General features: G+C 40.7%; 1 protein-coding gene across 1 annotated transcript; it reads left to right on the top strand.

Annotated features, from left to right (window-relative positions):
- Positions 1-69: 69 nt before the first annotated feature.
- Positions 70-21,835, top strand: LOC145237583 (uncharacterized). Its single transcript, XM_080100511.1, has 16 exons — positions 70-184; positions 7,118-10,316; positions 10,433-10,478; positions 10,686-10,802; positions 11,026-11,288; positions 11,909-12,451; positions 12,748-12,799; positions 13,215-13,488; positions 15,474-16,165; positions 16,697-16,754; positions 17,836-17,915; positions 18,335-18,449; positions 18,912-19,111; positions 19,197-19,388; positions 19,528-19,681; positions 20,152-21,835. The coding sequence occupies exons 2-16, from the start codon at positions 7,204-7,206 to the stop codon at positions 20,574-20,576; spliced, it is 6,324 nt and encodes a 2,107-aa protein (XP_079956637.1). The 5' UTR covers positions 70-184; positions 7,118-7,203; the 3' UTR covers positions 20,577-21,835.
- Positions 21,836-22,480: the final 645 nt, after the last annotated feature.

Below are 22,480 nucleotides of genomic sequence, written 5' to 3'. Positions count from 1 at the left end.
AAATTCAGTTGAAGCGTCACGAACCGAACATTTAAATAGTTTGCGACAGCCTTTATAAACATTATGCCAGAAATTTACTTTTTTAAGGGTGGCTATATCTTTGTTATTGTTGTCTTTACATAATTTGTTTCGACTATGCACAGATATTGTCCATAACAGAGTAGGACCAAACCAAAAGAAAAAGGTATGTTGTTGTTGTGGTTGATAATTATGTTTTGAAATTTATTTGTTTTGTAAAATTGGAACTCTTCATGCCATTATTTTGTTACCTTCTAGACTTGCAATTGCCTGGTGCCCATGTATTTGGTTCTGTTTAATGCTTTTGTTCTGTTAAAATTGCAAGTATGAGATTTGCTCAATAGCATTTAGCATTGTAATCAAGATTGAAAATTGAAATTTTATTGCAGCCTAAATTCTGCATTTTTTGTTTGTTGCCTGTTGAAACTGATAAAAAGTAATGATTCTTACAGCAAACAACTTTGAGTGTTTCAAATGCATCGCACATGTTTTAACAAAATGTTTGGACATTTATAAAATTGATAGTTTGCTTTTTACAAAAATTGAGGCCAAGTTACATAATTTATTCAAAAATTCATTCAAGTGGTGTATTTTTTGCAGTTTGGTACAAAATTGAACAGGAGCAAGCAACAAATTTGTCAAAAGTTGTTGTAATTACCACTTTGTAAACTAAATGCACAGAAACAAAATGTAATGTTTCTAATTTACATGTGGTTTAAACCATGGAAAATATGTGCCTGAAACAAACATCAATTTGTACACACATGCACACGCGATTTTTTAAATCCTAATGCCAGCTACCAGAATTAATCTATGCTAAGTTGGAGCGTTCGATATTTTTACCCAGTCACTTCTCAATTTACTTGTATGCATTGCTAAAAAAAGACTGGAGTAGCAATTAAGCTAACAAATGTGGTTTTGGATTGTTTGTCTACTTGCGTGGAATTTGGAACTAATCACTGCGGGAGAGGGTTTACAGGCTGGTACGTTGTCACGAGCCTGGGCTAAAATTAGTTGGACAAACAGCATACAGCACTATGCCATACCCCCGGGCGTCATGTCTCAGGTCTAGCCTACGCACAAGGTTATTGTCGCTGTTTACACGCGCATCATTTGTGTCTCGTTAGCGAGCAGTAATTTGCCAGGTTTTTATGCCATTGATCAGTGACGCATGTGTACTGTGAAGTGTGAACTGCAGTTCGATAAATACAGGAATGCATAGTGAAACGCTTGGTAGGATGGATTTTACTTTCAGACAACGTTGCGAAGTAAAGGACCGAACGTTTACAAACTGTTACTAGTGAACTCTTTGGTTCGTAGCGTTATACGTTTATCGCATTTAATTTCCTACATGGCAAACGTAAAAGTGAAAATTGCGTCATCGAAATAAAAGTGAAAATCGCGATTGATAATTTTGCTTCTTGTGAATAGAACTGATGGTGGCCGACGATAAATAATTTACAACGACCAGACAAATGCTTTCCAAACGCGTCATAAGAACACTGTTTGTTTTTTTAAGGATATTCTCGACTCTCGCTAGACAATTGCGTGGTGTGATGATGCTCAAATTGATATCACGGTCTTCTTATTTATTCTTAAAAACTCTGAAACAAGAGTAATGTAGTTACAATTCCTAGGTATGAATTATTATGTGCGAAAGCAGCGTTAAATGTTTGAGTTTTACGACGGAAAATCGTAATGAAATCGATAAGCGTTGCGCTAACCCCAGCCGCCCCGCAAACAATGACGTCAGCACAGTTCTCGCCAGATTACCTGTGATCGGGTTTCGCAAAGCTTGTCGCGTTTCAGTGCTAGACTGTACTGTCTGATCTCGCGCTAGCTCTGCTGCTGCGGTCGGAATGCGACGCAGTCGGTTTCCGTCCGTGTCGTCTGGTACAAACTGTCAATTTGTGCAATCCAGGAAGCGATCAGCTTTCATTTGTGCCCTATTGTCGCTTGACTGATACCACTTACCAAGGTGTCTGTGAACTTGGGACACAAAACACCTGCTAGGGCGATTGAAAAACATTGCCGCTTTGGGAAAAATCATATCTCACGGATAAAATGTTGTGTATCGTAACCAAGTTCCAACAACATCGCGTCGAATTTTTTGTCGGCATCTACACAACAATCGCCCCTTTTATGACGACAGAGGTAGCCAAACCCTCTCGAACATCGGAAAGTGTCTGAGTGTGACGTCAGAGCGAAACGCCCGTAGTGTCTCCTAACGTAGAGGACGCTTGGGCACAACAATCGAAGTCAGGGGTCTATTGTTTTGGTGTGTATCGCCACTAGTCGTTGTAGCGTGGAAGCAGACGTCGCCCTCTCACTCAAGCTAACTGGGCCCGTCACGTCTGAGTGCACCTGACTGGCCGTGATCCTTGTTTACCGATGATTCAACTGCTCTGTTGTTGTAGCGAAATGAAGTCGTTTATTTAGGCGCATTGGCCGCACGGCAAGGCGCGTTTCGTTTTTAAAAAAATTGACATGCCAGACAGCGCCTGACCGCACGACAACAGACAGTCAGTCGTCGGTTTACTATTGATTTTGGTAGACTAAACGATGACGTGTGTAACATAAAGGAGAGAGTGATTAATACTACTTAGACAAGCCATCAGTTATCACTTAACCTAGCATGCAAACGTCTTTCAAGAACGTTTCCTTTAGGCGATATGCGAGTCGGATTTGTTGGTAAATGTTGGTAAATGTTGCGTATGTTTTGTTTTTTCGTACCACTGTACGGTGCTATGTCAGGCACGACTGTTAGTTGGGTTTTTCACGCAATCAATAACACCTGCGTGCTGTAAAAAGCCAGGCGTCTAAAGCCAATCAGGCAAACAGCTAATTGCACGTGTTGACTGCTTGTGGGTATTTGCGTGTTGCGAGTGAAAATCACCTTATGTGGTGGTCAGCTTGATGGTGTAGTTATGTAGATTGATGGTTTAGAGAAGCATTGAGAAATAGCTAATACATATGCAGGCAAGGTCACACAGCAAAAAGGTCATTTTACTCTAGGTTACATGGCTAAAACTGATAGAAAGTTTGCAGCGAATTTTTAAATACCTTAGAATTTGTTCACCTATTTGGTAAGGCGGTAAATCTATGACGTCACAGTAGGGGTTACAGGGCTTGTGTTTTCTGTAGGCATATTACGTAAATCGGGTGTTAGTTTCGTTGTCTCGGTTTAGTATCCATTGTAACGACACTTCGTTTATTTCAGCGTTTGTCATTCCATACCTTATGTCGCGAATTCCTGGATGTCAAAGCATCATTGAGCGTGTTTGCGAAATTATATCCGTGCCGAACATTCCGGCTTTGTTATGGTGTTGTGAAGATAAAGTGAAGGTTTTGTTATGGCACGAGTAAGGTGTGTAAAATGGAATAGGTGTTAAGAACAAAAAAGAATCTGTTATCTGGGGTTGTTTGTTTTTTGTCTAAAGTGTTTTATTTTTAATATCTAACCCAGCAAAATTTAGTGCCTTGTAACAGTTTACCTACAGGAGAGCTTGATGACGTAGTGTTTTCCTTTATTACGTTGCAGTATTTTTAGGCGTCATGTTTGAATTCGCCACCGCGAGTAACATGGTATTCAAGTTTCATCGCGCCTTGTAACGTTTTTTTAGCAGTTAACGCGCTTGTCTGAATACCACTTCTCAAAACATACACGTCGATTTGATGATTACGGAATCAGGCTGATCGTTGCCTTCATTGGCCCCTTCTCCTCCAGCTGCTTGTTTGGACAATCTTGGTATCGACGCATTCAATCTCATCACCAACCATATCATACTTTTCGCCCAAGTATCATCTCATGCAATAGATTGCCGTTTATCTTGAAGTTGGTTGGCGCATCAAGATTATCATCACTTCCATTTTCCATTACCCATTTCCAGTCACGATTTGATTGCATCTTTGTGCTGATTACTTCATTTGTTTTTAAAAAACTGCCTGAATAATGTTCGCATAATTTATCTGCAAAGGCCCTAACATTTTCGACGGGACATTGGCCTTGTTCTCCTCAAGTTGACGTAAACTACGACTCTATGAGGTTAACTGTTAAGTGCATCCGAATCATTCTGTTTTGTGCGAAACTATCTTTCTAAATCATGGCATGCGTTTGTTTGTTTTTGTACTTGCTTATTTTTGTTTCAAAAAATCCCCAGAGCGTGTTAATGTTTTTGCAACTGAGGTAGTGGATTAATAACCACTAAAGCATATAGCTAGATAAACAATATTTGCATTAAAATCAGCCCCCTTGACTTTCACGAAATGGTACATATGGCTACGTTTTCGAAATTTTGTTTCGGTTAACAAACATAGGCCGAAGTAATAATTATGGGTCCCCTTCCCTGAAGGGGACACATATTGTTTTTGTCTATATATATATTTTTTTTTTCTTTTTTCTTTTTTTCTTTTTTCTTTTTTCTTTTTTTCTTTCTAACGCAGATTTGTTCCCACGTTTTGGTCAACAAAGAATGGTTCAATCTTTTTCAAATTTACACACATTGTAGATATTGGTCTAAAGATGGTCCATGTGAATTTTGACCCCGTTTGATCCCTCGGTTCACCCACAGCCCCCAAAACGTGAAATTTTTAGCGCGGATTTGTTCCCACGTTTTGGTCAAGAAAGAATGGTTCAAACTTTTTCAAATTGACACACATAATAGGTATTGGTCTAAAGATGGTCCATGTGAATTTTGACCCCGTTTGACCCCTCGGTTCACCCACAGCACCCCAAAACGTGAAATTTTTAGCGCGGCTATTGTTCCCACGTTTTGGTCAAGAAAGAATGGTTCAAACTTTTTCAATTTTACACACATTACAGATATTGGTCTAAAGATGGTCCATGTGAATTTTGACCCCGTATGACCCAGAGATTCACCCACAGGCCCCCGAAACGTAAATGTGTCTAACGCTCGTTTGGTCAAGAAAGACACTGTAGGCAGAAGTACCAAGAGAGTAACTCACTGGTTTACGATAGCGGGAGGGCTCAGCTTGACGTCGGACAGACGTTTTACGAGACATCGTTTCAGTGATTAGAAATCAGCTGTTTTGAACAGCAATGCCATGTCGTTTTATTAAGTTATCACTCACATTTTTAGTTTTGGCGAAGGTTTTACACCTATGACGTGATTTAAGCCTAATAACCGTGCTTCGGTTTTGTGTATGTCAAGAAAAACTTTGTTAATAAAAGTTAAGATGAAAAAATTAACTTGACTTTTTTGCCAAATAAATGTTTTTTTAAATGCTCGCTGTCAGGTTGGCCGCCGCATGATCACGGGTTACTTAAGGTCAACTAGTCGGTATTACAAACACAGCTCAGAACTTTCTTCATAACGTAGCGTTTTTTTAACAATCAATTTAGGAGTCAATACTCAAGGCATGTATAAATTAGGCTTAACAGTATTGTTGAACACGAATGACGGCGTGCTATTGAAAACGGTGTCAAAAGGTCAAACAGTCGTTTGGCGTGTGCACCCTGAGAGGTTACTACAGGTCAATGGTACTCATTTTGCGAAACAAAGTTAAATGAAAAACAATTTGTTATGTATACACTTGTAGCAAATTGCTTTTTAATTTAAATTGTCTGTAACACAACTGTTACAGCTTTCTATAAAAAATTGCCCGACCTTGGAGGACTATATCTGGGTTAAAGCAAGAGATTAGATTTAAGTCTTTGTTACGTTTTTTTAATGTTTTTGTAATTACATGACAATAATAGTGCAAAAAGAATACGAACAATTTTTTTTATTGTTGGGTTAATGCTTTCTAAAAATTTGTCCTTAAGAATGTAAAAATCACCGCAACATTTGTTTACCGTAAATCCGCACAAACATGCGTGTGGGGACCCATTAGTTTTTGTTTACAAAAACAATCATATGTGTAGATCAAATGATGTGTATAGTAAATTGGTAAATATCGTATAGAATATATAAAATGGAAGTATATCAGAAAGCCACTCTTCTAGTTTTGCATGCGAAAGCCTGCCATGTTTGTCGTATGGCAAAGGAACAGGATGTTGCAGTCTTCACAATGGCTGCTGTTTAACAGCACAGTGTCAGTTGCAGCGCCAGCGTAGTGCAGGCAATTAATTATTACGGAACAAAACGCATACGCTGTGACGATGCAACACTTCCTTCGTGAAATAGGAAGCGGTTTTGCGGATGTGATGAGCTCACTCCGCTTGTTCTCCCACTCGCTCTTTTCTTTCCTGTCGTTTTGCTCATACTATTTTAGTTTCATGCTTTATCTTTGCCTTCATTTGTTTGCGTACGTTCGATTTTGTCGTATCATGCAGTCCCATTTTGCTAAAAAAGAAAACAAAAACAACTCGTTTTAAGTAGGATTGGATTGCCGCCACTTAATTTTTACGCTTCAAGGTGGATTCGCAAAGTAATTTTTTTTTAGAAACGGAAAGCCGTCGCATGATTTGTGCCAAACCGCCTTGGTAATCACCCTTGTATCCGAATGCTTTGGCCCCGAAACCTGTCATTACAGGTGAAATTGGAAATCGTTGGTCGGTTGGTAAATGTAAGTGGCGCTATTTCGGGTAGCAATCAGCAATCTCCGTGTAGTAATCACGGTAACTGTCCATGCCACGCGTTCACAGCACAGCCGACGAAAAACACTCCTTTAACAAATTGCGCAGACGAGGACGCAAGCCTTACGTAACATGTGAGCAAACGCCCCAATGCAAAACAAATGCAGTGCAGGCTGGCTTAAAATTTGAGCTTTGCGTCAAGTTACAAAAGGCTGCACAATAACAGTCACGTCGTTTCCTTCGGATTGTGACGTAGTCTATCTGCTTCCTGTGCCATTCTCGTGAAACCGCTAAATAGAGGCCTCGTATTACAGACGCGTTTGGCGGCACGGTATGTCGACACCCACACCGATCCTGTGTTTAAAAACTTGCTTGTTTTGCTGCGCGTTTGTTTTGGCGGATTTCGGGCAGACGTGGTTAGTGAAAGGGCCCACTCCACGTTTTGGGATAGGCCAATGACCTAGGTCAATATACTGCATATACATGCTAGATGTGTAGTGTTTAGATTGTTAAAGTGATAATAAATGATAGGTTTTGAATATGTTGCTATTTGTTTTACAGATATGTTATAAATGTTAAGTCATGGAAGTAGCCATGTTGACCACAACACCTTTGTGCAGTAGACTTTGTTGCTTTGCTGGCAAGTTATGGCAGAATATGGTTTAAATGCAGATGCTTTGGCAGGACCAAGTTTCAAGCCAAGAAATGGTATGGATATGCTGTTCTCTGGAATTCCCCGTGAAGGACAGGCTTCCAAAACGCTATCAGATCAAATAATTCATGGTCCTGTGGAACGGGGTTTAAAGCATCATGGCCAAGGTGTAGAAACTTTTCATAAACCTGATGAGAAGATCACCAGTGATACATCAAAGTTGACTTCACTCTCAACCACATTACCAGGCTATTTTAGACAGGGGGGTTATTCCCAGCCTTCACTAATGTACCCAATGTTTCCCTTGCCTGGTCAGTCCATGTTGTCCACTCCAGGATCAGCTCTGTCTAGCACCATGTTCCCTGTTGCACCAGGAGCTAATGGAATGTTCAACCTCCGCTGCATTGCCTGTGGTGTCATGTGCAAGTCAATGGTGGACTTGCACCAGCACATAATGAAGAAACATTTGAACACTGAAAATTTTACCGAAAATGACAAGAGAATGGTTTCTCAGGAGAGTCAAAAATCTTTACACAATAAACAAAGTTATGTTAAAGATTCAAACAACATTGCTCCTCAAGAGACTGGACCAAGCTCAAAATCAAAAGATTTTGCAATTCCAAAGCCAAATTTTGCCTTGTTAACATCTGGTCAATCACCAAAAAATGAGTCCAGCAAATCTGTAACACCATCAAAATGTCCAGATGTAGTTGCAGAGAACCAGGAAGAATACATAAGGGCAAAGATACCCCAACTCCCAAATCACCTCAAGACGATTCCTTATCCACAACTGCATAACTCCTATGGCATCATGAACCCTTTTGTTGGTTTGCCATATCCAAACATGATAAATCCAAGTAGCATTTATGCCCCAGCCTCTGTTTCAACTGTTGTACCCTCTGCTATGAGCATGGGTAGCATAAACCCCTATCTGGGTTATTCACTACCCCCTGGCAGTGGAATATTACCAAACCAATTTCCTTACATTCCTGGTTTACCGATGTTACCCAACAATCTACCTAGAAGCAATAGCACAACTGTTCCTAAAGACAACAATAAAGTATTGGATGAAGATTCAAAGTTGACAAGTCATCTGTCAGGTAATGCCAATGGATATGTAAAAACTCCTGAAAAGCAAATGTATGCGGATACCAACACTCAGCAAAGTCGCCATGCAGAGTTGCTGAGAAGAAGAATGTCTGCCCCATTGATAGGTTTAAATAAGGACTATAGATTCCTTCATCCGTACAATAGGTTGGGAAAAAGCACAGGGGCTCCGGGATTTGAAACAGTTGCGGAGCAAACCGAAATTGTTGAAAGTAATCCAAACAGTGTAAGGGACAGTCGAAAGATAAGGAGAGAGTCTGTGCCTGACAAGTCTTCATCAAGTCGCATTAATGCCAAGTCAATTGAACAACATATAAGCAAACTGATTTCTAACAATGAGAAAGTACTTTTAAACCCTGTTTTGGAAAGAGTAAAACCAAGAAGAGTTTTTCGAAGAAATAGCTTGGATCCTGCTTCCCTCGCATCATATTCATCAGCAATAACTGGAAAAAACAACACTGAAGGATTACCTATAAGGTACATAGAAGAAAATGCTAAATATGCAAACAAGCCTTTGGAATCAATGGGACCTGGTATTGCACAATCACATGGATTTTCTCAGGAACAATTACCTGTGCCCCCTGGCATGACATCTTCAGAATATAACCAAATGATACAACTGACCCGGGCACCCCATTATGGTCAGGTCCACATTCGTCACAATTCAAGTGTTGATGATCAAGCTAGTTATGCTCACAACCATCAGGGAAATGAACATGGAAATAGTGATGTGTTTTTGGGAAAGCGTTCCTTGTCCACTTCGGTGGCACCCAATTTTCAGAAAAAGGCCAGAAGAACAACATTCTTTGAGTGTAACGATTGTGGTGTCCGATATAGAAAGGAGGAAAACTATGTCATTCACAAACAAGTATACTGCAAATACCGTAAAGAAAGCACCAGCTATTCAGTTACTTCTAATCATGATGGATTTGGAAACTTAAAACATCCCATTCAAGCAGCTGCCACTGAAACAAATATCAGGCAAAGTGTAATTCACAGAGCTTCTGAAGATGTTGAATCCAGTGCATCCAGCAACTTGCCAAAAGCGTACAGTGTGAGTGACAGTAATTACACAAAGATTGTCCCACCATTTATGCGTAACAACTTTTTAACGGATCCTATGAAGTTCATTCACCAAGACCTTTGTCGTACAAAGAGTGCTGATGCTGCATTGCAGTCTGATTCTGCTCAGGAAAAAACAAAAGATGAACATAAATTTGGTGAAAGCTCAAACTGTGTGGAACCACAACATCAGTTGCTTTCAACGGAAGCCGAAAGTTCACCAGCTCAAAGTTCTGTCTGCACGATTCCCACAAATAAGTTGCCACCAAATAAACGACACATGCATTTAATGCGCTGCTCTGACTCTTCTAAAGAAAGACAAAACGAATCAAGTCCTCTATCCAGTGACCAATTACACAACAAAACTTTGTCACCACAAGCATCAAATGCTACTTTAGTGCCACAAGTAACAACTAGACCTATCACAAGTTTTGCCAACAATTTTGCTAGTGCACCAGATGGTGGTACAAGCATACTTGGTTTCAATGAAATGTCTGTGCCAAGAAGCAACTATAAGTTACTGCTACATCAGATAAGCTTAAGAAACATGCAGGATATAGGACTCATGAGTGATACTTCTGGAATACAGAAAACTCACTACCATAGTAGACGGGTGTCAATGGACCAAACAGCCTCTCAGCACACTCCACATACTGACAAACATTCTAGACATTTTCGGTCATTCTCTACATCCATCCCTCCAACTCCCAGCAGTCTTATAATCCCACCACAAAGCAGTCAAGGAGACCTTTTACAGAAGCCAATCCCTCTAAAGCAAGATGCTCATTCACACTCTGTGTCATTTGGAAGATTATTAAAAAGTAATCGAAACACGGAAAATCATGAAGCTGTTGTATGTGCCAGTGAAAATAAAATAAGCTGTGCCGATGAAACCAACCCAACAACTGGGAGAAAATGTTCAGTTTTGCAGCACATAGGGTAAGTAATTTGTAAATAAACCATTGTGATAGCCTATTGTGTGCAACTTTCCCACAGTAAATTACAAATGATGAGTAAAGTGATTTCTATTAAATATTTTTCCCATTCTTATTTAGGTCTAAAAATGGCGATGGACAAGAATTGATTAAAGACAAAAACGTGGTGAGTAAAGTGGGGCTTCTGCGAACGCCACTAATGCAAGGCGATCTGTGTGTATTTGGTACTATTTATAACTCACACGTGATACGGCGAATCAAGACGTCATGGTGCGTTCATGCGAATCGCCAAAAACCACTGTCTGGTCTGTTCGGTAATCAAGAAATATCTAGCTGTTTCTTTTTGCTAACTGTAGCAGTTATATTTGTAAAGATACCACATGACGATACAGTTGACTCTTCGCAAGGTCCAAAGATTGTTACGTTACCTGACTCTAAAGACAATGGAAAAATAAATGGTAGCCCCGCAAAGCATGATCCATGCAGTTCGGTAAGCAAATGTCTACATTTTTTCATCAGCAAACACTTTACGCGAGAGCCGTTTTTTTTTATTTTTTGTGATATTTGACTGAAAAAGCATTTTAAAAAATATTCACAAAATTGCGTCGATCCGATTGGAAGGCTGCAGATGAAAGTGTACTAACGTATTGTATTTGTCCACTTAGGCGTTTTTTTCAAAAGTAATAATTTTTAACAAGCTACATTCACCACAGGAAACACGGACTGGGTCTGCGTCCGCATCGTCACCTTTACTCTTTCCCCATCTCCAACCAAGCGTGGCGAGTGGCAGTCACGTGACGTTTTGTTGTGTGCTGAATCCGCAACCGGCGTACGTTGAAATCCAGCAACAGCAAACCAACGCAGGCGAGAAGAAACCTTCTGGCCAGCAGATGTCCATGTACAGCGAATGGGCTGTTTCGGAACCGATTCTTGTTCCCACCGATTTGTCAATTCTGGACCTGCTCAATGGTTGGAGGTAAGAGGTGTATTAAAATTACCAAATTGACTTTACCACTATTCGAATACAACCGACCTAAATCGTCTTTTGAGTGTGTAGTTACATGTTTAAAACTATATCTCCTGTTTTTTTGTAATTGTGGCAGATGTAAGACACAGCATGTATTTTTGACCAGAGCATAATATTTTTACCAATACCAACGAAAAAAACATTCTTTAAACAAAGTACAGTAGAAGTGGTCGCATGGTGCAGTGCACCGTGGTTTTGGAACGTAATTCTGTTAAGCGGCTTTTCTACAAGTTGTCGGGCAAGCCGAAAATATTTGGTTACATGACTGGCATATCGCCAAGGTAAACCAATAACAAACACGTGGAGTTGAGAAAATCTTCTCTGATCCCGAGTTGGTGAATGATTAAATTGTTAAAAAATCTGGATGTTTCTGCCGTTAATTTTAGGATTTTTAACAAACCGCTTCCTTTCGTTCATATGAGTGAAATTATTTTAAAAAGTGTACTGGTTTGGTAGGCACCACCACCGCAGCAAGCAAGTTGTTTTATAATTCGTGTAACAAAGTCTTTCAAATCGGGGAATTGTTGATTGATTTTGTCGTAATAAACTAATACATATATCGTTTACAGACGATCTAAGCCAAGCTGCGGCGTTAGGAAAAGTATTTTCGTGAACACCGATCGAGCGTCGGATTTGATTTGTACCGACAACAAATCGTACGAAAAGCAGAGGAGCGAGCAGAAGAGTTCAGCAAACCCAACCCCGTCCGACGACCGTAACTCCTTGCCTGAGGCGGATTCCACTGAACAAGTAGATCGGATCTCAGTTCCTGTGCGTTATCCCTCTCACCTCGCCCAAGCCGCATCCGCGATTTTTGCATCATGTGTTGACAATCGCGGCCGACAAAACACTTTCTCGATTGCACGTAAAACATCGAAAACTTCTGCTTCAAGCAAGGATGTTGTTGTGTCCTCTGCATCACAAGCATTCGACTCGTCCCCTCAATATGAACATCGTCATGGCAACGGCTTATCCAATCAGCATCGTCAACCACTGCGCAAGTTAGCTCTCAGTGAATCCGACTCGAATTTGTCACCGTCTCGTCAGTCGCCGCAAGTGGCCAAGATCAAGAGGCGTAAGAGTCGAAAGGAAAGATCTGCTGCATCTCCTAGGTTAGTACTTCGTGTAATAAGTGAAGAGAGAATGTTTTCAAGGCAGATTCTGTTTTGGTTTCAATATTTTTGTAGAATTCATGTCGATAGCTTTAGCTCACCACGTTTATTTTTCTTACCAAACCCACATAAAGATTGTTTTCGACCTTATATATAGGGCCCCATATCTTGACCAAAGGTATTTAAAAACCGCCCAGCCAAAGCTTGCTATATATGTAACATGTTCACATATCAAACCACATGTAAAGATAAGTTCAGGCTATTCACAAATAAGGCAGTGGAATATTTTTTTTCAGGGAACAACGTCGTTTTATGCACAACCGATCACCACCTTCACCTTGCCATCAAGTAAGTTGTTGTTTTCTGGCTTGAACGCCATTTTTGTTTCCACATACTGATAGGCACCGTGCCGTGGTTGTGGACGCTGGTAATTCCCTGGTGACGAAGTCGGGATTAAGTGGCTGTGTGATGACGCTTGTTGTGCTTGGCAATGTAATCCTACATACATGGCGGGATTAGATAAAACGCAACCGTCTTATTTGCTTCAAATATGGATGGGTGGTTGTTACCGGGGGCACTTAGTGTCATTCGACTTTATTTACCTTGCTTACTAACCATTCACAATAAGTTTTCCACTCGCTTGATTGTGAAACAACTAGTCTCGAACTCGAACCATTTGTTACTTGTATTCATGTTTCGAATAATACACACTGTAATGTATTAGTTTTGCTTTTCTATGATATTCTAAACTTGTTCCTTATAGGCGGTTCATCATAGCAAGACCTGTTCCAGCGAACCAGAGGAACGGTTGCGTGGCTGTGCCTTGTGCAGCATTAAAGCGGGACGATCTGACCTCGTACGTGACGTCGCAAATGCTTGTAAACCTTGTCAAGATTCAGCTCAGACCAATGGGCACAACATCGCTGATGGACACGTAGTAAAAACTACCAGTGCTGTTACGACACCTTCTAGCAGCAAAAGTGTCCACTATCTTTCACCACCTGCACAATCCAGTGCATACCTGGACAGAACGAGAGGTGGGTTGCTTGTTATGTTATCGTTGGCTTCATTCTTAGGTGAGTTGCGAAAATGTAGCGGTTCAAGATCGACCTCACATTGGCTATGGGAATGGTCCTAACTACAAGTGTTCTGTTTAGCTCGTTGTACTAGAATGTGACATATGTGTAGCGATCTCGTTGAAAAAAATATGTAGTTGTTTGGTAAGAACAAATAGCGATGCTCAGCACATAGACATATGCATAGTATACACCCCAATACAAACTTTGTTTCAATAGATCAATTTGTTTCAATAAGCTGTAGCAAGCGCACATTGTTTAGACCAGGGCTTCTCAAACTGTGGGTCGCGACCCCAATTGGGGTCGCGGAGTATAATTTTGGGGTCGCGAAACATCGTCCGTTATTATGTCATTCAGGTATTGTCACAGTAAATGCTATATGTGCGTAAATTGATTGTTTAAACGTCATTTCCGTGCTGTATAGTCTATGCCAGGGGTGCACAAGTGCGGCGATAGAGACGAGTTTGTTCGGCTGTGAACATGTTTATTAAAATGTATGTACTGGCGACCGTGACACAAATAAAAACTCTTTTGCCTAATAGTTTGATTTTCAAACTGCTCTAAACACATTTTGTGGAACTTAAAAAGTATTATCAACCTAGTAGCCATTTGCGCCCACTTTTTTGTGCCTATTGTGTGCAAACAATGCGAAAAAGCAGATACCACAAGCGTCACAATGTATATTATGACGTCATAAAAGCTAAGACTGACAATCCGTGTATCAAGTTAGAAACTAATTTAGACTTTTTCGGCGCCATTAGATGGTATATATATAATATAAGTATTTCTTTACATCAGTAATTTTAAAACACAAGCAAGCAGGCAATTGGCGGCCGTTGGTAAAATAAATAGCTGCGATACGGCCGTCATAGCAAAATAGTTGTGCACCACTGGGCTATACCCATCAAGGGGTCGCGTAGAAATTTCTGTTTGTAAATGGGGTCGCAGAGCAAGAAAGTTTGAGTAGCCCTGGTTTAGACCAGGGGTCACCAACCCTATGCCCGCGGGCACCCTGTCGCCCTTTTTGCCCTTTTTAAGTCGCCCGTAGGACTAGTTCCAAAATTGCAAGATTCTTTTGTGATTGGCAAAAACATGCTGCGTCTTATGTTGATTCTGTTGAAAGTAATGCAACATATTTATTTAATGTTCTAAACTTATAACCACAGCCACTTACTACAAAGTTGGGTGACCATCATGACAATTGACTTTTATTAGTAAACGTGAAAATGTTGTATCAAAGGAATCACATGAAACCCTGGTTTTGTGAGCTAATGATTATACGCGCTACAAATCCTAAAATATAGGCACTTGTTTACAAATACTTGTTAGTTTTTGTGTATGCTCTATAATTTTTTAAATATGTTTTTAACTGGTAGCCCTCGAGCTGTTTGGTGATATGAAGGTAGCCCTCGGCGATAAAAAGGTTGGTGACTCCTGGTTTAGACGTTAAAGGTATCACCAGCGCAGCTGTTGACAAGACATTAGGATATTGCAATCAGACACAATAAATTTTATTTCAGTTTCACCATTGAGCTTTGCAACAAACCATTCTTTGCGTAATTTGCAGTCGATCCCACACCCCCATGTCTGACGTCATTTCACTTTGTTGACAGTCATAACCGTTACTTCCCGCTATTGTAGATTGTTATCATGGCTTTTTCAGTGTTAAAATCGATTGCAGTATCAGGGGATCATTCGATTCACACCTTTGATCGTTTAACATAATATTAAAGAAAAGTAAAAGATTGACACAGAGTTACGTGACTAACTTGGAAATTAACATTGCTTTCACATTGTTATAACTTTTTGGTATTATTTTTACAGATTTGCCGTTATACCACTGTTGCCTAACCTACATAGTGGCTGTATGATCACTCAGTTTTGCACAATTGGTGTCAGAAATTTTTCACATTTGTCATAAATCAAAATTATATTTTGTACGTCAGCATCAACGGGCAGTACACAGCACTGGATGTCGACGATCGCACAAGACGCACACGACAACGTATTTCGCTATCCATCGCCCAACTCAAACCGCAGCAGCGTGTCAGACAAGGGTGCTGCTGATTCCGCAAACCCTGTAGTATCTCCTACTGCTCCCAACTCGTCACCTGGAGCCTTGTCGGATGTGGAAAAGAATCTTGGCGAGACAGTGAGCGCTGTGAGCCCGTCGCTAGCCGAAGTTGTGTCTGAGGTGATGCGAACCGCCGCTATGCAATCCAAACGTCACACAAAGTCCCGAAAGCGCCACCCACTGTCTGGAAGCCGGGCATTGCATCCTATGCAAACATCGCCCACGGAATACGTGCTGCCCTGGACTTGCTCCAAGACACCTTCTGGTAGCAAGTCGGACAAACCGTGGCTTTCAAACGACTTCGGTGCACCTCCAGAGAAGAAATCCAAACACCATGGTAACAGACTTGTGATTGAACGATCAGAACCATGTGATATCGTATTGACACCAGCGACACCTACCGACGACAAAGGTCTGGTCGCGGAAAATTGCTTAACTAAAGTCAACGCGGATATTACAGACAAGTCTCTTTTGGAAAAGCAAAGAGTCAATATTGCATCAGAGCGCCAATCTGAGAACCTCACTGACAAGACTAATCGGACTGAGACGTACTATTTATCGAAGGTGAGCAAATGGCCTCACTCATTATATCCCTAAATTGCTTCACTGAAATCCACTGTTGTGGTTTTTTCCGCCTTCCCTGCTCCAATCTAGGGTTTTTGGCCAAAATGATCTTTAACGTTTCTCGGATCCCATGAAATTAAGAGGTGCTGTTGATAAGATGCTGCCACCGATAAGCGATTCGCCGTTGAAACTAATGGAAGTTTTGCGTCAGATTCGGCTGTAGATTGTTGCTGCGAGATCCGAACCACTCTGTGTCGGCTAAAAATAGTGACACGCTTTGATACTAAATATCCACAAATGGATAATATATTCAAAACCATACATATAGATAAATGAAAACCTTAACAACTAGAGTGTTTACATGTGTTGTATACAAAGAAAAACCTATTACTGTACATCTACTGCTATTCCCAGATACTGTTGAAATACCATATGTCATAACTAACAAGTAAGCAAACCTCTCACGGACGTAGCTCATATCCCATTTGTTGGTACGTTACACCGAACTTTACTCTGCTATTTACTTTCTAGGAAAAAGACCCGAGCTCCCCGCGTCAACATGGCGCATCCAGTCAGGGAACCGATGTTGGTGAGTGATAAAGCGAATCAATGGAAAACTGCGTGCTCGGATATAGGCATCTGTATAACTGATTATCACACGATTCGATAATGTGCGCAAAAGTGGTCAAATTTGGACGTTATGTTTTTTATGGGCAACCGTATGTCCCTGGAGTGCTTATTTTCTGTTAAACTGGGCATCTAAATAGACTTGTATGTCTGTCGGCGAATTTGCAGCAACAGCATTCTGCTTTGAAAGCATTATTTCAAGCTGGAAAACAAACCTGAATGTCGTCGTCAAAATAAACTTTGCCGTTAGACGGTTTGTAACGTCACCAAATACGGCATTCAACCAAAACCGCACTGCTTTGCTCCAGCTCAGGAAATGCTACACAGGCTGTGGTAAATAAAAGCCGGAACACGTTTAACGGTGGGGCGAGTTAGTGACGTCACGACGGCAGTGAGCAGACTTGCAAAGTGCACGGTGTGACGTAGATTGCCGAGCGCAACTGTAAACATCAGTGTGATGATTTAAGTCACGAGTTGACACATTGTGACAAGGTCGGCTACGTTGTATCTGCTGTAACTTGAAATAAAGTAGATCGTGTGAATCTTTAGCCATCACCCAGCACCTGTGCTTGAAAAACGACCCACTGCATCTATATACAATTCAAATCTTAATATTAACAATATTGACGTTTTTTTAATCGGGAGATAGAATTAAAAATAAATTGGGTAAAGGCGAAAAAACTTGTTTAATTCAGTGGGAATTACGGTTAAATTTGTTTACTTTCAAACTTTCAATGGGTTAAAAATGTGAAACATGTAATAAACGGTCATAGTGCCAAACGAGGTCACAAAAATATTGTTATATTAACGTGCTTTCCATCAACGAGTGTAAATAAATTGTGAAAGCAAATTCGGAAAATGACATTTTAACCCATGACATAATATAAATGCGTTTTTTGTTTTGTTTTTGCATGTTATTCGCCTTATAGCGGTTACATTATATGCATAGGTTATGTTTCATGATACGGCCTAAATCTGTCTCCAAATCGTTGTAAACCAAACCTTGCACATCACGAGCTGATATCAACTTGTGTCTTTTATAGGGAACGAACTAAACACAATGGCGACATCTGGTGACGAATCATGTGGTGATGAAGCATCGAGCGAAGGAGAAGACGTGAGGGTACGATTCTTGATTTTTATTTATTCTGCACGCAATGATACTTCTGTCACATAAAAGTATTAGCTTGTCAACAATTTGCAAACAGCCAGTGAAGCAACAATCGAATCTAACACACAATGCATCATAACCAGACAACAATGAAATTCGTAAATTTGCTTCCGTGTTTCGATCCTTGATCAACGTTCAAATTTACACATACAATTTAATCTTTTATGTCTCAAATTGTTTGTGATGGAACACAGTTTTGAATATTATTATACGGCAAATACGTATCTGAGTTAAAAAAAACGAGTTGCATAATTGAACAAAATATTCAACCTCCCTAAAGGAATTTACTTTTTCTTAACTGTTTGTTTAAGTACCTTTGTGTTATACTACGAATCTATCTAGTTGCTTAAACTCGAATTTGATAAATGAAGGAGGAATCGGATGGTTGCCAAGCAACAAACAGAGTGGCCCGACCATACCGCTGCAACGAATGTAAGGTGGCTTTTCGAATCGGCGGACATCTTGCAAAGCATCTGCGTTCAAAAGGTCAGTTCACGAATTCGTTGACTCACTATGACGCCACTTGCCCCAAACTACAGGATGTAAACAACTGGGGGGTGCAGTGCCCAGGCAGCGTTTTCGGTGACGTAAAGCACACTTTTCCCTGTTTGTAGAATAGCACAGGAAGTAAGTGATCAGTTAATTAGGGTTTTCTTCACGTATGATGTGAAAGAAGTGGTACGTGACTCATTTAGGACTGTTAAAAATGTGCCACACATATCGATGATACAAATGTATTAATAAGTTTAGTTATCACTTTTATAAAGCGTGAAGGAATTATGTAGCTCGTGTTCACCAGATTAAAAAAAATTGTAACATGATTTTTGTAGTTTAACATCATTTTGCTATTTGCACTTGGCAATGCTTTTACGCTAAGTGGGTTCTGTTCTCATAAATTGACCCGATTATAATTGCTTTGCACTTTGCCAACTTAACGACTCTTTGAAGGACACACGGTTGCGATGCAGAAAAAGACCTTGAATCGATTAAAGCAACAACAACATCGTCTCGGTTTGACGCCCTCGGCTTCTGTGACAGACCAACCCGAATGTTCACCTGCACTTCAATCGCTAGATGGCGCTGTACATATGAATGGAATCGAGACAAATGCAGCACCGAAGCCTGGAAAACCTACACAACCCACCGAGGTATAAAGTAAAAAACAAAGAAAAACGATATTTATCGAATGTGTTTGTCGAAGAACTGAGGTATTTACGTCGATTTATGTGACAGATCCTCTCTGGCACCGAAGGTCTTGCTCGCTCTCAAGTAAAGGCTTTATTTGAGGGCAGCGATGAATATGCGTGTGTTCCCCCCGTGGCTTGCGATGACGTGTTCTCCACTGACGTTACTGACGAGATAGTCGGCTCGCAAGATCCGCGACCATTTAAATGTATCGCTTGCAAAGTTGCGTTTCGCTTTCAGGTAACTGTCTAGGTTTTCATAAACCAACTTTTCTTGACACTCACAATGTGTGTGCAGAGTATGTCAACTATGTCTTTTTACGATAAATTTTACTGATTTTGTGACTTTTGTCGTTAATATATGCGTTTTTCCACATCAGGGTCATTTAGATCGTCATTTCCGTTCCAACCTCCATCTTATAGCGGTCGGTCATTACGAACAGGAAGGTTGTCCAACTAGCAGCTCCACTTTAGAAGAAAATGGTACGAGTGTTGCCACTCTTCCACTTGACCCACGCGAAACCCAATCATCAGGTACTAGTTTTTTACATTCATTTATTTGTAGTTTAAAAATTGCAAAACAAAAGTGACACGTGATTGTAGGTTATTCAAGACTCGCCTGTGGATTGTGGAATAACTACAAAATATTTATGTTTTGTTCAGTTCTTTTTCTTATTTTTGGACAAAATTTTTTTTAATTTATTTTCACATGAAATAGGCGCCGAAGTTGTCACTATAAATCTCAGTTGACACGTCAATTTCCCGGCAATGTACCGATAATACTGACAAACGTTTTTAAAAAAATCTTCGCTGTAAGCAGTCTCTAGTAACCTAAATATGGATGTCATGTGCTTGTGCTTTATATTCTCCCGAAACTAATTGATTAGTGTTTGAACAAAGGTTGATCTTCCGAAAACCCTAGCAGTAACGACAAAACGAGACTGATTTTTGACATGAATGGCACAAAGCATGATCAGTTCTGACATTTTGTTTTCTTTACACAGAAAACCCACTACAGAGTGGCAGCAAAGCCAGCACAAGCAGCGCAAACGACGCAGGCGATTCTGTCGACTCATGTTACCGTGGAAACCACCATAGTTCAAGTACCTCTGACCAGGAGATCGAGGTGGTAGCAGTTTCCTCTGAAGCTGAAGACGAATCACCTTCCAAAACATTCAACATGAAACCGAGCCTTGCTAACGGTTTGTCATTGCCCCGCCAATTCCATCTACCGCACGGTGGCGCTGCGGCGCTGGACCACAGGACAAATGGACACCAACTCCTAATGCGATACCAGCAAGAGCGAAGCGAGCTTTTAGCCTCACAGCAGTCGCCGCATGGGGACGCCTTAACTAGAAGGAAGGGCGATGAAGGGGTTTCAATGCGTGTGAGCGAGTCTACGGCACAAGCGCTCATAGTTCCCCTGTAGCCTACCTCGTGCTGATACCTCCTCCTGACTCCCCGTGAATGTACAAAGGTGTCTTATTCGTTTTTTCTATTCTGGTACTCGCCCCATTTTTGTGAGCTTGTTATCCAAGAGCCTGTGTTTATATTACGTCAATGGAATATCGGAGTTTGTTAATTTTTTCTATCCTGAGAAAGTGTTTTGAAACGTGTCTTCCTTGTATGCGAATGGTACGTTGCTTTTTTCTCGCCATTTTGTGAACCGCCACTGGGAACGTTACAACCTAGACCGCCATACAAAATTGCCATACACTGGAATTCACCTGTCGTGCGCCACAAATGATCTTATACCAACACCGGTTTGAGGCCACAGTCGCCACTAAATCACCATTTAACTATCGTGTTTTTCACACTAACACAAATCGTTCCTAATAAGGTGCAAACTTCTGTTTATAACCGGTGTTAAAAGAGATCGAATATTTTCAAGTAAAATCAGGGTGCTTTCGTTCAAGCGTAATCTTTTCAAGGTATTATTTCACTGATTTTTATCCGATCACCTTTTTAATGTAAAACAATTCAATCTTCTTATCCTACATCGAACCATGATTAAACTGTTAATCAACATTGTGTTGCGTTTTCCATTCGTTGTATTCTGGCGGTTACTTGTACACTCTGTGCAATTACGCATGACATGTCACGTGACTATTGCAGCAACAAATCAGTTCGTTTTCGCCTTGCCATTGGGGCGTTCAGGTACAGAAAGCATTTTCTAACACGTGTATGTTGTTTTTATTTCGCCATTTGCCTCGAGGTGGGGCGCGTGTTTTTGAGATTAGGTGTGCTTTAATTGGTGCTGTGGAATTCTCCCCAAACGCCCTGACCTTTTGCGGCGAGTTCTCTCGTTCAATGTAGATGTGCCACATCCCGTGACCGCTTTTGGGTTAAGATAAGAAAAGTTTGTTTTCGTTTCAAGCAGTTCCATCGTGTTTCCATTGTATTTGTTCAATCCTTAGAGCAAGAGTTCCCATTATTTGTCACCGCCCGCGCTCTTCCATTGGTTCCCTTGAGATCACGTGGCGTTTGCGTCACTCTGATCCGTCAACACCCGTTCCAAGCGCCTTGTTTGTCTGTCTGTCAGATGTGTGCTTTTTTGTACCCGAAAGAGATTCCCCATTTGCATTTCCTATTCATTGTTGTGAATTACTCTTGTGTACGTTTATTTGTGTTTTTGCGCTCAGCGTGATGCAGTTTTTGTCTATTAATAATAGCGACTGTTCCAGATCACCGGCGTGTGCTAGTTATTTTTTTATTTGTGTGATAGTTTTGAAAGGCGTGTCTCCGTTTTGAGAAAAACGGCCAATTGTCATTAAGAAACGAACAATACTCTTGTGGAGCAAACATGTCTACCCGGACTGGTTTAACACGACTCATACGACACCAGCCTTGTTCTCATTCCGATAGAAGTAAAATCTCAGTGCAGTACGATACCACATGGCCCTGGAGCGTTGTAATGTATCCTAATCATGCAATGGGCGGAAATATTACTTGAGGGGCCTTGTGTAAAAAAAAGGCCCTTGAAGGGCCTTGTGTAAAAACTCGTTTGACCTGCGGAGCATTGAGCAAATTAGCTGTGAACAATCAGTTATTTTTACTTTAATGCCAGCTTCAGTTTTGTAAACCCAAACGATTATAAGTCATTACTGATTTCAATAGTTGTGATGCATCAAGGTAATCACAAGCAAACTGTTGTCCAAATGTTTCGTTATTAGCTCCAGCTTGATTTCGAAGTTTGTGGCAAAAGTCCAAGTTTATACGTTTTGCAAAAGGTAGGTTTTAGGAACTGGAAGATGTCAATAGTTCCATGACTAAAGTCTCTATAGGCCCCGCTGAATGCCTCTGGTATTGTTTGTATATATTTTATTGGTATGA

This window comes from Phallusia mammillata, chromosome 7, assembly GCF_965637545.1.
Source record: "Phallusia mammillata chromosome 7, kaPhaMamm4.hap1.1, whole genome shotgun sequence".
In the NCBI taxonomy this organism is placed as follows: Eukaryota; Metazoa; Chordata; class Ascidiacea; order Phlebobranchia; family Ascidiidae; genus Phallusia; species Phallusia mammillata.
This window is presented reverse-complemented; position numbering and strand designations above follow the sequence as displayed.